The sequence below is a fragment of the Dryas octopetala genome, chromosome 1 (assembly GCF_963921425.1).
Source record: "Dryas octopetala chromosome 1, drDryOcto1.1, whole genome shotgun sequence".
NCBI lineage: Eukaryota > Viridiplantae > Streptophyta > Magnoliopsida > Rosales > Rosaceae > Dryas > Dryas octopetala.
Window position 1 is genome coordinate 10,052,363 of NC_141366.1, and position 18,417 is coordinate 10,070,779.

An 18,417-nucleotide genomic window follows, 5' to 3' on the forward strand; every position below is an offset into this window, starting at 1 on the left:
ATCAAGGTTCAACAAATGAAATGAGCAAGGCCAAAATCATAGATGATTGTAGATTTATGAAAACACATCTTATTGACTTGGTGTGAAGATTTATCAAGCAAAGTATTTTCGGATGGACACAAGGCTTTGAAAACACTAGAGAACACATGAAGACAAAAGAGGGAACTAGAGTTGAGATTTTAACAATGAAAACACATGTTTTAATTCAATAACACTACTTATAACGAGATGTTTAATTAAGATACAACTTCTTTCATCGTAATCTGAGTACCAAACCAGGCAAACATAATACTACTGCATTAAACATTTACGAAGAAGTGTCGACGGGTGCGTCAGAGTGCGCTCCCCATTCAGTCCAAGATCCATCATAGACTGACACTTCAGTCTTACCAAGTCGGTGAAGACCCTGAATGAAAACACACATAAAAGGATGAATAAAAGATCTCATTAATTTAACAAAATTCTTACTTGAATTACTATTAAAATATTAGAAAAAATGAATTGTTTTTTACATTAATGAGCAATTACTGAGCATGGATGTTCACCAAATCCACACACACACATAACTGTATAAGGAATTAATCTTCTTCCAAGATTAAAACATTCTCACAGCCATGATTAAAACGCTCATACTTTTAACTGTTCTAATCCCGACAGTAGAAAGAGATCTGTCATCAGAGAGTTATCTCCTTATTGTCACCTCTTACTAACATATACACACATGTATGGACTTTTAGAGAGAGAATTTTACCAATGCAAGAATGCAAGCAGTTACACCAGTGCCGCATGAAGTGACAACAGGGCTGTCCAAAGAGATGCCTGCAACATGAGGTTAGGATCATTAGCTAATTAATGTTGGGCAGATACACTGTGACCAATTAAAATATTCTAATATGGATAATATAATCTCCACATTCTGGACAAACAATATTTTTGTTTACTTCCAACAAATGTATTATGCAAAACATGCATTCATTTCTCTGCAGTGGAGTTTGGGTATGTATTACAAGGAGACAGAACGCTGGGTGACTGAATGACTGTATCATGGTGTAGGGTACCATAGGCTACACAAAAGGGATAGAGGTCAAACGTGGTAATAGTTTTGAACAGAGGAATAAGTCATTAAGAAACAAGCGTTTTGGCATCATGACAATTGACAAGGACTTTTCTATCATTTTCCTTCATGATACCAGAAAGCATTAAGTCAATTTCATCATTTGAATAATTTGCCATCTCTTTTGGTGTAAGGCTGATGGTAAAGGACCAGCAAACTACGAAGAGCACATGGATGTGTTTGTGTGAGGATTTGCACGTGTGGGTGTGTGTGAGTGTCAGGCTGATGGCAAAGGACCAGCAAATAACAGAGAGCACATGGATGTGTTCATGTGTAAGTGATGCCTATCTATGTTTTTCTTATTAAATGCATACAGATTCTTATATATAAAAAAGGGAATCAATTCTCTAAGAAGAATAGAATGGCCAGGTCAGAATTAAGTACAAACGTTAAAGAGTTAATAGATTTCAGCGAAAAATAATACTGAAACAGAAAAATTCTTACCTGCTTCTTCAAATCGTTTTTTCAAATCATCTGCTGGTAAGAGTGTCTCTGAAGCATCCAACAACTACAACAAAACAACACATTTGTTAATCAACAGCTTATGCAGCATAGGCTTTTTACACAACTCAACACATCTTTTGTTGCACTTCAAAAAGATAAGAAATAGATTATCGGGGGAAGGAGAGGGAAATTTCCAACATATCCAACAGATTAATATCTTCCTTGCTTCCAGGTATTCATGATATAAAGTTTATGGATGGTGCATGTTTTAATGACTTGTATTCATGATACATGCAATTAAACTTCATCACACTCATTGAACCATCACAAACCCTAGGGATCCATCACCAGATCACCGCTATAAGAGGTTAAACACAACCATTTGATCTTTTATTTACCTGAGGAAAAGGAATGCACTTGCTTCCAGGTACATGGCCACTTCTTATCCCTTTCCGAGGCTCCAATGCAGTTCCATCAAACCTACAAGCACAAATGTCCATCACATCCAAAATTGTTATGCTAAAACCGAACTTTCTGGATATGCAGTCCAAATCATATTTCCAGCTAAAAAATGACTTTTCACCATTTTAGATTTGTAACAAGGGTCTCATGTTTGAACCATCCTTGAGGTCCAGAGAAAAACCTTATAGACTCCACAATACTAATCAGCCATTGGCTTCAAAGTTGGACAAATCAGATCCTATCCTACCCAGATTAGTTGCTCAATCTGATGACTAACTTGAGCTTCACAGAAATACCCAGGACACAAAAGTTATATGATGAAGACTGACTGAAACTGTCAAACACAGAGCAAATAGATGAAGCTCATGCAGTTGATTTAGTCTAAAGAATACCTGGCCTTTGATCGAGCATCTATATGTTGGTGAGTTTTTTCCTCAATGTTTTTCCTAACCTGAAAAAATACAGCAGGAAACATAAAACTATGATGTAGTGAAAATAGATCTTGTATTTCAGAAATATAACAAAACAAAACAAACTTATTCACAGAGCTTCTTGCAATTGTTGATTCGCACATCAAACACTTGTTACACTCACACCTTATGTACTAGAAAAGCAAAAGAGAGGGAAGGGATTTTTAGGAGAAGGGTTATGACTTATTATGTAGCCCAGCCATTCGACCAAGGGAAAAAGAGTTTGCGAAAAAGCAAGTCAATGACTTTTTAATGGATTCAACTATAACTTCAACACATTCTTCATCATTCTATAGAATATCACATTCTATGTCACATGATATACTATTTTATGAAACTTACATGTTTGATTGATGCATTAGTGATTTGTTTAGTATTTCTTATAAAAAAAAATAATCAACATAAAGAACACCTATCGTAAAAGTTTCTGCTTGAAAAACCTAACATAAATTTCCACCAATTCTAGGGATGAATTTGAGGCATGCACCTTCAATAAATATTTGGGATAATAGCAACCAAACCTGCTCAAGAGTCCAGACAAGATGTGGCTGAAACTTAGTCTGAAATGTGGTTGGCCCAACCTGCAGAACAAATTTGCATTTGTTTGAAACCATCACAGGACTTCAAAAGTAAAACTTGAAAAGTATCACAGGTAAAATAACAAAAATTAGGACAAAATATAAAGTCAATTTAGTGGGCATGGGTATCTAATATGTTTCTGCCACATGTCTGTGCCAAACCATACCACTGATGTCAGAGACTAGGTATATAAATTGTGAACTTACTGCTTGTCCCTTGTAAACTTTCTCTATTGCCTCAGTGGCAGCGCTAGCTTTTAAAATTGCATCACCAGAAGCACTAGATTCAACATCATATCCAGATGCACGCCACCTTGGCAGGCCTCCATCTAAAACCCAGACTCTGTCATGGCCAAATGCTCGGAACATCCTTTTCATTTTATAACGAATTGAAGCATTAGTTTATGATCCGTAATTAAAAGAAAAAAAAAATTGGATTTTACTAACATTTCAGATGAGTTAAAACTTAAATATTTCAGAATCAGCTCCATAACTTACCACCACACACGAGCTGCACTAAAGATGCCTTTTCCATCATACACAACTAGGTCATTTTTGTTCTCAATGCCAAGAGCAGAAACAGCAGCAGCAAAGGCTTCCTCTGATGGTAACATATGTGGTAACTGATACAAGCCATCATTTATAAATCATAAATAAAGAGAAAGACAAAAGGAGACTGCCATATAGATAGCAAACTGGTGTGTATGCCTGGGAATGAAAGCACATACACAGAGAAGAACCTCCAACATAAAATTCACAATGAGAAACAAAGGGTGCAACAACATATATGAAGCAAGATACAAATCTTATAGATTTTTTTATCAAGTAAATCAGATGTATAAATCAATAAGAGGGTTTAGGGATGAAAATAAAATAAAGAAAAAGAGAACCCATCTCACTTTTGTAGTGCGATCTGCTATCCCATCGACGTCAAAGAAAAGAGCACCAGGAATGTGAGCAACCTGTCATGATGGAGAGAATTAAATGACCAAAACGTATCGGAGCTAAAGCTCAAATATTATGAGACATCATGAAGATATTAGAATAAGAATAGAGTAAGGAGTATTACTGAGAAATATCGTATAGCAGCATTCATCCACATTATAAAAAAAAAAAAACAATAAGAGTTTAAAATAATGACTACCAAAAACAGAAAGCGCATGAACACCTGATATTCTTGAATTGGATTTCTTTGCTCATTAGGCATGTACCAAGATGCATCCAACACCTGAAGTAGATGATAACACAAAGATTACCAACATGTGTAGGACTAAAGGGATGCACAAAAGGATATTTCAAGTAGAAAGGGATTCATTATGATATAATAAAAAAAAACATACATTGAATATACATAGTACATACTGAGAGGAAGATAGAGAGAGAGAGAGAGAGAGAGAGAGAGAGAGAGAGAGATGATGATGATGAAAACGAAAACATAAAAAAATGGTCAGATTGAAAAAATTTCATGAAAGAACACTCAGCACCAAGCATTGAATGGTTAGAAATTCAAATTAGTTCCAGATTAAACTCCAGAGGAAAAAGCGGGGGTGGGATCAAAGAAAAAAGTATAGTACAGTCAACACAGGTACCTTCAGATCAGGCTCCTTGAGGTTAGCATGGAGCCAATCAACAGAAACAACAGGCTCATTCGTAGACACGGATTGAGTTGAAAAATCTGCTGTTGCCCCAGCTACTGAGGAAGCCATAGCACGAGGAATCCAACCAGATGCTTTATATTTTGTATTGGCAGGACCAGTTCGTAAGTAATCTGTTCTCTTCTGCATTGACAGGAAAATCATGAGATTAGATCTTGACAAGATGTATTAGATTCAATGAATAGCTTGAACTCACTAGCACATTTCAAATAGATAAACCAACTTAATTTTCAAGTTAATTACTTCACAGAATAACAATAAAACCAGATTATCAGTAAGCAATCTCATGATCATGGATCATTCAAAAAAATGTCTCTCCTTTTAGGTGAAGAGGAATATGCATAAATCTTTGCACCCTAGCAAAAACACATGACTTTCAATGATTTCACTGCAAACACTTTGTCCAGAAAAATATCTTTCAAGGGAGCCCTTGAGCCTAAGAAAATACAGGATTGTCGATGATTTCACCAAAATTATCCTTGTAAATAACACATAAACAACTAAATCAACCCATCTCCTGGCACTCTATATGATTTTCAATTAAAGGCACACAGCCAGTAACTCACTACAAAGAACTATGCATTAGTTAAACTTAAGTACAATACCAAATACTTTAAATCATAACGACAATCAAAACAGTAATCTAGGGAAAAAACAAGCAGACTCCAACAAAACTCTCTCTTTTTTTAAGCTCCTGGCTACTGGAGTCCAACAGAGTTGCTACACCCGTAGCGACGCCTTTAGGGTGAATGAATATAGTCAGGAACTGAGACAATGTACAGAATAATTATAATAGTCAACTAAAATATTACTAAAAATCACTTATTGATTAAACAAAGAAAATCCTTGTGAAGAAAACTATACAAAACCTTCTAAACCAAACTTTGCAACTCAAATTCACTGAAAAAACTAAAATCCATACTGAAAATAGGAAAATTCAGATATATGGACCAAGAAAAATAAAGACTCACAGAGCAAAACCGATCAAACAAGCAAAAGACCAAAATTTACACAACTGGATTGAGTATTATCAACCAAAAGAAGAAAACCCACGAATTAAATTGAAGATTAAGCACCAACCCAATAGAATATTGCTCAAACAGAAGGCAGAGAGACTTACATTGAACAGAGAAGTGAAAATTTGGGGCTTTTGACAGAGAGAGTGTGAAGAAGAGTGGAAAAGGCGATGACCCAAGATAGTCCTTGTGAAAAGAGATGAAGCCATATATTCAGTCACAGACCATAGAAATAAAGGGTTTGGCTTTTAGGAGAGTATTTGGTGTCAGTGAAATAAGCCAAAAGGGTCTCTCTGTGTTCCTTGTGTCGACTAGTCTGGGTATCTATCTACAGCAGCTCACTGGGATGATGAAGACAGCATATTACTTTGGCTTAATTATTGATTTATCACCTAAAATTATAATTTATTACTACTTTACCACTTAAAAAATATTTTATTCCAGATTATCACCTGTAACTTACATCCATGTCCCATTTTATCTTGTTCCGTCAACAATTCCGTTAAAAATAATGACCTAACAGTTAATGCTGACGTGACGCGCTGAATGTGCGCCACATGTTACATCATATTTTTATTTTTCAATTTTTATAAACTTTAAAAATTAATTAAAAATAGTTCCGAACTAAAAAATACACGAAAAATTCATATGGACTCATCTTGACTAGCACTAATTTACTATTAGGTTAAATTACAAATTTGCCCTCTAAAAATTTCCAAAAAAAATTAAAAAGTCCAAATTTATTTTTAAAAAATTAAAATAAATTTCTCTCTATTAAATAAATTCTAGAATTTTCGTAAACTCTTGGACAAATTCTCAAAAATATTTTGAAAATTACCAAAAGTCTGTTTTAAAGAATTATTTCGAGACTTTACATAAATTCTTGAATTTTTCTAGAATTTATTTTATAGAGGAATTTATTTTCCTCTAAGACCGAGAGGTCTTTTGGGTAGCAAGTGTTCAAAGAAAGGTATTGTTAGTTTTTAGAAGACTAACGGTGCAAACCTCATATTTTTTAGAGTTCGGAAGATTATCTTATGAATTTCCAAAGAGTCTAGAGTATTTTAATTTTATAAAAATAAATTTGGACTTTCCAAATTTTCTGGAAATTTTTAGAGGGAAAATTGGCATTTTGACCCCATAGTAAATTAGTACTAGTCAAGACAAGTCAATAGGAATTTTCGGTGTATTTTTCTAAGTTTGGAGCTATTTTTAATTAATTTTCAAAGTTTATAAAAATAGGAAAATAAAAAAAAATCAGAAAATACAATAAAAGATGTGACACGTAGCGCACATCCAGCGCACCACGTCAGCATTAACGGCCAGGTCATCATTTTTAACGGAATTGTTGACAGAACAAGGTAAAATGGGATACGGATATAATTTATAGGTGATAATCTGAGACAAAAAAACTTTCAGGTGTCAAAGTGAAAATGAGTTACAGTTTTGAGTGGTAAATCGATAATTAAGCCTATTACTTTAGTATTACCTCTGAAAATTGTAAGGGCTGTTTGGATGATAATAATCACATGCCAGCATATGCTTTTTATTTTTTTTACTTTTTAATATTTATGTGTTTTCTTGGTTAGTGATTAAGAGTTTAAGACTTAAGAGCAACTTTAAAATAAATAAATAAAGTTAAGAGCAAATTTTGTAAATAAAAGGAACCAACTACAAAGGCAGGCCAAAGAGTTGGGCCTGCCCAATACGGAAAACAAAAAGGTCAAAACAAACAAACGATGGCCGAAAACTACACATGAGGCCCAAAACAACACAAAAAGGCCCATAATTCAGAAACGAATGAATTTGGTCATTCAATTTTTGAAAGTTCCAATTTTGTCCAATTTTATGTTACCTCCTTTATAGTTTGTTACTAAAAATGGAAATTCTAAATTCTAAACCATAAACGTGCAGCTAAACTCATAATTGGTTATATCAAAGGTTAGTGATACACTCTACCCAAAAAAAAAAAAAGTTAGTGAAACAAATTTTCTAATTTTTTTATAAGGAATTCCATTATTATTTGCTAATAGTTTAGCTCTAGTATGAAATTCATATTAAAGTAAGTAAAAATTGTAATTCTGAACCGTTAGATACGAAAATCAAACACTCTTACGATTATAATTAAAATACTCAAAAATAAATCCTAATCATAAAATAAATCTAGACCGCTCAGATTAACATCTTAATTATAAACTTCGTGAAATATAAAGTGCATAAAATGTAGAATCTATTATTATGCAATATTTATGACTCTACATTAATGACTTTCATCCTTAGTCTCAATATAAACGTGAGGGTTTAGTGCACATTTCTTCTCAAGATGCTTCTCCTCTCTCTCTCTCTCTTTTGAAATGCTATTGTCCTATAGCTAATATTACCATCCATTGTCATCTTCTAAAAATTTGGTATGCTTTGGTTTTGGTTCGTGCATCAAGAATTGTGCTCTATTTCTTATATGTTCTCTCACTCAAACAATGAAATACAAATTTTTTCTGCTTAATTAAGAGCCATACCGTTCCTTACCAAAATATTAGGAAGACATGTCAAACATTTTTTCTTTATGGTTTTACGTATAATAGCAGATCAATGATTTACCAGACCAATAAAGCTTTTATTAATTAATGAAGGCATGACCACTGTATGTGAGCTGGGCCTGCATGCCCATTTTGCAGGGAAAGCTCTATGAAGGCATCATCAGCTGAGAAATTGGCTCTTCATTTCGAGCATCGGTACCCAATAAACCATCGGAATTGGATTGCATCAGCTCGCAATTTTAAAAAGAGTGATACCAAGGTGAAAGAAGGTGGCTTCTTATTGTACGTAATGCATGTGTTTGTGGATAAATCTACAAGGACCCAATAACCAACCATATGTTGGCACGTGGCTTGTAGAGATCCTATATGACACTTTGACCAGTCAAGCCATTGACCTAATCAGTTACACCAGCCACCTCATCGATCACTCCAGTTCAGCCTTGCCTTGATCCGAGCCAAACAAGGAGATAAGCACAAGCTTAGTCCATTTCATCATGGCACTACTTTGAATTGTAGATCGGCTTATTTTAGCTTAATATATCCTAATGTAAATTTAATACGATCCATTTAAATTTAACTTCTTAAGTTGCTTCCTTATTTTAGCTTCTTACTAATTGAAAATGAAAAATCTAAAACCTAGCTAAATCGTAAACTCCGAAGTTCAACCTATGATTAATTAATTAACAATTAATGATACAATTAATCGCATTATAATTTACTTAATTAAGGCCGGTCCGGCTCTAGTATGGAATTGAGATTAAAAAAAAATTAATTTGGACCGTCATATATAGAAATCAAACACTTTTACAACTATGATAGAATCACTTCTATTTTGAATCACTACAACAAATATGGCCTAAAGCCACCATGAAAATAAACTATATTAGAGTTGGTGACAATTGATTCATGCCATTGCCACTAATTAATAATTTGGAGGAAGTAGACATTATCCACGAGCCCAAAAAGTTGCTGACTGTCCAACTATTAACAATATAAGTTGATTAATGAGTATCAAACCTCAAAAGGGAAACCATAGAGTAACCAAACTGGAAAATTGGTGGGAGATTTATTCCTTTCCCACAATAATTCCAACTAAGAGGCAAATGTGGGATTAAAAAGTTGTCTTAATTATCCTTTTTTTTTTTTTGTAAGAGACTTAATTATTCTTTGCCACTTAAGGTTTAAAACTAATTTTAGAATGGTGATTGGAAAACGCCACCAGCTACCCTTGAGAGACATTTTCCAGCTCAACTGTATCAGGGTTTTAAGGGTAATTTAGTAGCTTTCATCCTAGGGTTACTTTCAACTTCAAGACTTCAGATATTTTTCTTATTTTCTCTCAACCCGCCTCTCTCTCTCTCTCTCTCTCTCTCTCTCTCTCTCTCTCTCTCTCGATCGATCGATCGAACTGGTCCGAGCAGAATGTCGTCCGGCGACTTTGCCAGCGACACCACCCTCAAACTGATCGTCTCCTTCTCTTCTTCGACTTGGTGGTGTCTGATTTTCAAAAAATACAACAAAAGAAGATGGTTGAATTTCAACAGATCCGATCGTGACGATCTGCCGATTTCGACGACGACGTGATGTCATACCATCACCATCTTCTTCTCCTCGTCATGGTGATTAACCTGATGACCTCCGATCATTCACCCGATCACCGTAGCTGGCCGATCGAAACTCTAGAAATCGTGACTTTTCAGTGTCGATTTCCGGCGAGTCTGGCAAAGGATGGCGGCGACTTCAGATTGGGTTTTATCTCCATTCCATTTTCTTTCCATTTATTTTATCTTTTATAAATCCATAATTTGTTAATGTGTTATTTATTTCTTGAGTTGTATCCGATTTAGTGATTTTGATGTTAATTTGCTCCAATTTTGTGTCTCAGATTTTGGGGTTGTTATTCGAACCGACTTTGCCTCCCTCTTTCAGGTATGTTCTCAGCTCAACCACCATTATTAAAAGTTATTAGGCTGGTTCTTCATTATTAAAACTTGCAAACTAGAAAAAGAAATTTAGGAAGCAGCTATGTGTGCAATAGAGCATTTAAATTATAGGTAGTGACTGCTATTCTCTTAGGTCATATATATTGGATATCATATTGCTCCAATGTAACAATCTCCATGTTTTGACTTTTAAATAGCTAGTACTCAATGGCTAGTTTGTCTGTGATTTCAGTTTTCTTTTATCAATGACTCTGCCCAGTGAAATTGATACACAATTTATGAAAACTATAATGTGAGAATAGTATATGTGATGGACCAATATTCTGATCTACTTGGTGTAAAGTTTGTTATGAACAATATTCTTTTTAATTTTTCTAATGTTGCCCAGTTTTCATCAATGTACTAGGTGAAGCAAATTTCTTAGGAGGTGTTGCTTCTGTTGAGGGGCCGAGTGAAGGGATTCAATACTGAGGCAGCAAAGAAGAGGTTCTTTGAGATATATTTGGATAAGTTTATTGATCGATAACTGTATTTTCATTTTTGACTATTCTTTATTTATAATGTTATCAATATTGCAATGAGACTATATCTTGATATGACACTAATTTGATAATTTTTAGTCATCAAGTTGGGACTAACCCCTTATCTATTTCTCTACCACTTTGCTTATTGATTGCTCATTTCTAATGCTTGCCAATGATAGAGTTTCCATTCTTAACATGTTAGAAGTTAACCATTTGTTATAGGCTAACTCAGGTTAATCATTTGGAACTAAGGTTCTTTATTATCTTATTTTTTCTTGGAAGACTGTAATCCTACATACATGCAAAGGCAGTTTGTTGGTGTAACTGAGCGTAGTTGCAAATTTGCTGCAAAGGTGCATCATTGCATGATGGGACATCTTTATTGCCCTGCCATCAATTAACCTTTTGAGCTAGCAAAGCGTTTATAATATGATTTGTAGGGTTCCTCTGTGTTCTCTATTGTCAATGCTTAGTTTGATAATTGTGTCAAAGATGACGTGTAAATTGTGTCATCTATGACTAATTTTGTAGTAGTGAATATCATGCCTATTGAAGTTCTTATCATATCTTGCAATGTTATTCTATAAGACTGATAATAACAATTTACGTACTGTTATTGGTAAGGATGAAGACATTTTATATAACTTATTGGGTGAATGAAGTTGTTACAATTTCCTTCACTCTCTATTCTTTTTCTCTCTATTTTTTCTCTGTGAACTGTAGGATTAAATTTTGGAAGGCTGTTATGAAGGCAGCGGGATCTAGTGCTCTAAACAACAACAAATGCAAATGTCAGTGAGTTGGTGATAGTTCTAGTGTACATTAGATTATTTTTTTTCTCTGTATACATTAGATCTTTATGATTTTGGCAATGTGGGGGTTCTCTATTTATGAGGGTCACATGGTGGTAGTTTTACTCTTTTGGTTGTATTCTTTTGTAATTGGTGTAAAGAAAACTTATGAATTCCTGCATGGAATGAGTTGTAGTGTAAGATTCAATTGACATATTGTTCTGTGGTCTGATTTTTTGCATAATTCTTGCTGCAATGCAAGTATCAGCAAGCACCATTTGAAAATAATAGGATTGGAAAAGGGTCAATCTGCAAATAGCCCAGAACTGAAAAAATGCAATTTAAATAGCTGCAATTTTATTTTGGTGGGAAAATGCATTTTGAATCCCTAATTAATTAGTCACCAAAGTCCATGGAGGCATTCCTTTAATTCAAGTTGCTCTTCACCAATAAAGCAGCTATTGCAACAATGGTGAGTCTGTATTTGCAACTACCTGCATCATTGGTGGAGGCAGAAACTGTCAGCAGTGTTGGACAGTTTTTGTCTCCAAATTCCACCATTCCAAAAATTTAGTTTGGGTAGCCACATTGCCACCCCTTTCTCTGCAACAAACAGCTTAAGAGTGACTGCAGGGTGGCTATTGATCATTCAAACCAATCTTTAGTTGCAAATGCATCATTAGATAACATAAATCAATAGTGGATTTAAGAGGATAATGGTGTAGTGAATGTTTTAATCCTAATCGTAGAAATATATCTAAATGGCTCAGGATTAACATGCATTTTTATTAGTTGCCTTCTAATTTAAGCTTCGTGAAACATATCTCATTTATAAATAAAGGAGGAAAGTGCATAAATGTAAAATCTATTGGTATGCAATCTTTATGGCTCTACATTAATGGCGTCACCCTTAGCCTCGATATAAATATCAGAGTTTTCATACACATTCTTCTCAAGTTGCTTCTAGCTAGCTAGGTCCTCTTTCTCAACTCAGCTGCTATTCGATCTCCTTATAATTAATATTTCAAAACATGCATCGTTTTCTTCCCAAACTCTGTAATTAGTTTGGTTTTGTTTCGTGCATCAAAACTCGTATTCTCTTTCTCATGTGCTTTCTTCACTCAAACCCACGAAAATGTAAATCTTGGCTAGTTAAGAGCCATACTGGAAGAATGATCGATTTACCAGAATAACACATGTTGCGCATGCATGCTCATTTTGCAGGGAAAGTTCTACAAGGTAGCATGGTGTCCATGGCCATGGTTAGTCTCACGGACAGCTTTGGCCAAAAAACAAAGTCTCACGGATAGCTGAGACATTGGTTCTCAGTTCGAACATCAAAGCTCGATCAAAAGCCCAAGCCTATCAAGAGGCTGAGAGAATCTTTATAGTTAAAGAAGCACATGCCAGAAATCTGATGAGCATTTTACCAGAATATAGTGAACTTTTTTTTTTTTTTAAATAAAAAATGTATTGAGGCTCTATGCCGGGTATATCAACATGTATTATTTATTGTACATATTTTAATTTGGATCTGAATATTAGTTGAGAAATGAAAAATAATTAAGGAACTTCAAAGTCAACTGATCTTAGCAATTTCAATGTCAACTCTTAGCAATCACAATATTAGTTGAGAAATGAAAAATACACATTGCAGTACTCTGAATCCATCACAATAATCCTAGCTAGCTTCTCTACTTTTATTCTTCGCAATAATCCATTAATTCACATAATGCTACACGAAGTAACCAAATTTGCAACATTAACTGCGGCATCCAATGCATGAAATGTTTGCCACAATCGGGTCTGCAGAACATAGATAATTAATCAAACTTAGTGTCGCAATATATAGATTAAAACAATAATGCAAAAGCATGTAAATGTACAATTAGTACCTTATTATCTGATAATTAAACATATAAATCAAGAAGAAGAAGAAGAAGAAGAAATTAAAGACAGAGAAAACATACCCGTGCAGGTCTAGCTGGAGTATGATTATAAATTGGCTGTGGTGGAGCGATGGCCTGTATTATAAATGATATATTTTTTCAATACATTTAAAATTTGAGAGTTAAAATTAAAATCTTAAATGCGGAATTCATAAATTTTTGTGAGTACATACATCTTATAATTAGGTACATATTTAACAAATCTTGTTAATTAAGCATGATCAGCAATATTATAAAAAAATAAAATAAAAATATTGGGAGTATATATTTAATTACTTAATTACCATATTGAGGTTAGGAGGACCATGTCCTCTCTTTGACCGGAGCAACATATGATTATCCAAGAAGTAGTTGTGTTGATGATGATGGTACTGCCTCTGTGGCCTTCCGGCATAGCAGCCGGGACACAGATCATACGTGTTCCCGGCCACGTTGTCGAAACACTCGACACACGTGAAATACAGCCCAGTGAGACACAACCCACACACATTGCACCAGAAGTTCCTGGTCTTCATGATGTAGTAAAACGTCAGAACCTCCATGAAGTCCAGGCCTCCATCGCCGTTGCGATCCAGGTCGTTGAAGAAGTTGGGGTTGATCCAGCCGTACCCGCTGTGCTGGAGAAATATAATGAACTCGTCCCGTTCGACTTGCCCGTCGCCGTTTGTGTCCATGGATTGGAAGAAGTTGGTTGCCAGTTGTTGAAGCTCGTATGAGCCGTTGCTGTAATATGCTGAAGCTGCTTGGTGTAATTCCTCCATCAATAAATTTCAAGCCTACTTTTGGCTTGCTTTTTGCCTTTTTATAGTGTGTGTTGGCCTCTCTCTGTCTCTCGATCTAATTTCTCTGCTTATGTCTATATACTTGTTTTAGACTTTCAATTTGTTATTTAAATCTTAAATATTATATCTGAAGATTCTGAACCAAAAACATTTAATCCTACATTTCAAAATCTTAGTCATTTTAGTATTTCTTGTGTAGAAATTGAAATATTTAATCAAAAAATAATTGATAATGAGTGAATAGGCTCTAGATCTTATATTAAGTATTTGGTTGGAAAATCTTATGTTAAGTGATACAAGGTTTATAATTCTTTTCTATAACGCCTTATGCACCTTAGCATGTTGCCTCACTTAATTCAAACATGTAGATAATTTTGGAAGAAGTGAGAGTACAAATAGGTGGCCTTTAAGTTTGACACATTTATTACTCACTCCAATACGATATATTGAAATATTTAACCTAAAACTAATTGATAAAGGATGGTCAGTGGCGGAGCCACAGTGGGGCCATTGGCGTCACATGCATGACCCCAATAGGCAGGTTATTTCACTCTTACAATTTTGCGTCTGACCTTATTATTCTTTTAGACAAAAAAAATTAGACCCTATTTTTTATGAACATTAGAAGATAAGTTTCTTATTTGAATATAAATAGTGTGTTACTTTAGTTTTTGTGTGTGCTTTTGGTTATTGGCTTGTTGTGTTTATTTCTTTGAATTAGTTTAATTGGTTTCTTATTTAAATACTTATTTTATGTAAATAAATGAAGATGACACAAAATTAATTGCAAATATCTCTTTCTCAAGAAGCTAAGATAAATAGATACAATAGTTGAAAAACTTTCTATTGAATTATAGTGAGAAAGAGAAAATTTTCTATTTTTATTATGCCCCCGTTATAATTAATTTCTAGTTACGCCACTGTACGTGACATATATATTCTCCAAATCTTACCCATGGAAATTAATTAGCTACATGCATCATAGAACTCTTCAAACATAGTTGGTCATTGTTGGATTTTATTTTTTCTTATTAATTATTGGTTAGTGCTGCCGCGTTGGTTGATTATATAATTTATAGATGTCCATGGACAATTCACAATTGGACATTGTATAATTTGTATCTTTAATTTTAATTTTTATACTTTTTTCACTTGTCAACTTTAACGTTAAATATTTTTTACATATATGCCATATATGGAACATTAATTAAGTCCACTTGCTTACAGTAATAAAAACGAAAAAAAAAAAAAGTCAACTTCTCCACTTCTCCAGGCAACCTGACATGGTCCAATGAATCGAAACCTGACCAACCTTATGGGGATTCTCTTCATCAAAAAAAGCAAAACAAAAAAAGCCTAGTGGGAAGTCTTAATTAATTATTACCACTTGCAATTTGCAAACAATCCCAACAACAATATTGGTCAAAACATTCTTAAACCATAAAGTTCAACCCATGATTGATTAAACAGAGATTAATTATACAATTCATGTATTCGATTAAGAGATCGATCCACTTCCTATTTTGACAATTTCTAAGTTATATAATCTAAAAATTGTGATAATATATTTAAGGCATCACGAAGTTATGATATTCAAGCTAGTTTTCTGAAATGACAAATTAAAGCATCATAATTGAGAGAAATATGTGAGGCCTACCAATGAAGGTCACACCTTCTGACAAAAAAAAGACAAGGTCGATCGCACACCACTCTCAGATCACACACTCACATGCATGCACAATTATGTTCGAGTTGTCTGAAATAACAAACTAATTAAGGCACCGATCATAATTGAGAATATATATGTATATTAAAAAAACATTGTTAAAATTTTTGTCAAACTAGTTGTCCCATAATCCCTTCCCTATATATATATCCAAAAGCTAACAAGCTTGAAGGGCCCTTAAAATTAATTTATTGATGGAGGAATTAATTATTATATATGGCAGAAAACTTCGACAGCTAAGTGAATTAGGACAAAACGGACAATTCATGTCCAACGCTTTACCTGAGTCAGACGCCTTATATTGTCCCCGTTTTTTTTGAAATCTTGGGCACGAAAAGGAACAAATTGTATTGATCAAAATGGAAATGAATTAGGACAAATCCACAAAACTTATGTAAGAATTTGAGCGTGGATTATCCATTTTACTCTCATTCGAAGGACACATGACATTTTTTTAACAAAAATTTGGATGAAATTAATCAAGCTAACATAAACACCCAAACAAAGTTGCAAAAGATAAAGCAAGCTAACATAAACACCCAAACACCCAAACAACCAAACACCCAAACAACCAAACAACATCTAATAGGGAGAAGGATAAAAAAAAAAACCAGTGGAGCAGCAAGAAGAGGGCATGCTGGGAAGACTACCCATCTTGGGAAATAATATGAACAAGAAGAAATTTAGACATCCGGTCCAAGTTTGATCTTATATATTGTTAAACAAGACCGTAATTTCTCAAAGGAAAAAATTTACAAACAGGATATACATACTTTGATGGTTGTTTCATTTCAGGATATTAATTTTGATTCGTGTTAATTAAGGACACATACTTTTATTTTGTGTCAATTAAGGACCATATTTTTTTCAGTTTTTATCTTAACTTTGGCCCGACGTTGGACCCATCAAAACTCCACAAAATTTAGCAAACTTATACTTTGTTTAAAGCTATGCATCTCATCTTTACAATCATATAAAGATCACTCAAATCAGACATCTACAATTCCAGATAATTGGCCCAAAAGTAGGGTACCAGAAACTATCGGATTTTCCAAATTTTTTCTTAGAGGTCCGATTGGACAGTTTCGGGTACTCTACTTTTGGGCCAATTATCTTGAGTTGTAGATGTCTAATTTGAGTGATCTTTATATGATTGTAAAGAGAAGATGCATAGCTTTAAACCAAGTATAAGTTTGCTAAGTTTTGTGGAGTTTTGATGGGTTCAACGTCGGGCCAAAGTTAAAATAAAAACTAAAAAAAAATATGGTCTTAATTGACACAAAATAAAAGTTTGTATCATTCATTAACATGAATCAAAATTAATGTCCTGAAATAAAACAACTATCAAAGTATGTGTCATGTTTATAAATTTTTCTCTTTTTCAAAAGTGATAGTTTCTTTCTCGATCAACACAAGTACACAAGCAGGGGGAGGATGGATCATGGGTCTATGAACCCAATGAGGGAAGTCCAAGTCTTTTAATTAAGTTAAAAGCTCCCCAACTTGAGAGAAGTATTTAATATGTAGAGTGCCGATTTAAGCCTTTCCTATATTTCATGATGTTGTTGCGTGTGAAGTAAATCACCTCTGAGAATTAATCAAAGGTCCATTGATTTTAACTACTAAATTTCAATAACTTTTTAGTTTAGGTATCAAAATTAAATAATATTTTAGATTAAGTACTAGTTGAAAAGTCAAACAAAATAAAAAGTAAAAGGTATTAATAATAGATAGTCAGTGGCGGAGCCACAATGGGGCCATTGGGGTCACGCATGTGACCCCAATAGTCAGGTTGTTTCACTCTTACAATTTTGCGTTTGACCCCATTATTCTTTTAGACAAAAAAAATTAGACCCTATTTTTTTATGAACATTAGAAGATGAGTTTCTTATTTGAATATAAACAATGTGTTACTTTAGTTTTTGTGTGTGCTTTTGACTATTGGCTTGTTATGTTTATTTCTTTAGAAAATTAAGATTAAATACCAAATGTCAATAATTTTTTAATAAAGCAGTAAGACGCTAATTTTTTTTAGTTTAGGTACTAACCTAGAGTAAAACATTTTGGATTAGGTCACAAATCAGTTTGTTATACAGTTGTGACTGTTGAACAGTTACAGTTGTAATTGTCGAATAGTCACAGTTGTGACTATTTAAAATTTATAAAAAATCTAAATTTTTAAGGGATTCATACTTTTGATTTAGGTTTGGGGGATGAAATCCTATAACCCAAAGATTAAATATTAAAGTTTAAGCCTTGCAAATATTGAAAAAACAACAAATCAATAAAAAAGTTATGACAGTTAGACAGTCACAGTTCGATATAACCATGTTTTTTAAAGTTGGTACCTAAACTGAAATTTAGTACCTAAAGTGAAATGACATAAATGTTTTAGTAGTTGAAATGAAAAAATATTATAATTTGGT

The 18,417-nt window shown here is 33.8% G+C and overlaps 2 protein-coding genes across 2 annotated transcripts; both read right to left on the reverse strand.

The window, feature by feature from the left end:
* Nucleotides 1–155: 155 nt before the first annotated feature.
* On the reverse strand, nucleotides 156–6,057 carry LOC147297616 (thiosulfate/3-mercaptopyruvate sulfurtransferase 1, mitochondrial-like). The gene is made up of 12 exons (XM_086239850.1): nucleotides 5,844–6,057; nucleotides 4,658–4,846; nucleotides 4,237–4,296; nucleotides 3,968–4,030; nucleotides 3,567–3,691; nucleotides 3,276–3,438; nucleotides 3,012–3,071; nucleotides 2,413–2,471; nucleotides 1,957–2,038; nucleotides 1,559–1,622; nucleotides 752–819; nucleotides 156–406 (listed from the first exon to the last, which is right to left on the reverse strand). Exons 1-12 carry the CDS (start codon nucleotides 5,946–5,948, stop codon nucleotides 308–310), a joined length of 1,137 nt encoding a protein of 378 aa, XP_086095976.1. The 5' UTR covers nucleotides 5,949–6,057; the 3' UTR covers nucleotides 156–307.
* A 7,202-nt stretch (nucleotides 6,058–13,259) lies between these two features.
* Nucleotides 13,260–14,244, reverse strand: LOC147297617 (uncharacterized). Its single transcript, XM_086236429.1, has 3 exons — nucleotides 13,768–14,244; nucleotides 13,505–13,558; nucleotides 13,260–13,340 (listed from the first exon to the last, which is right to left on the reverse strand). Exons 1-3 carry the CDS (start codon nucleotides 14,242–14,244, stop codon nucleotides 13,260–13,262), a joined length of 612 nt encoding a protein of 203 aa, XP_086092555.1.
* Between the last annotated feature and the right edge of the window lie 4,173 nt (nucleotides 14,245–18,417).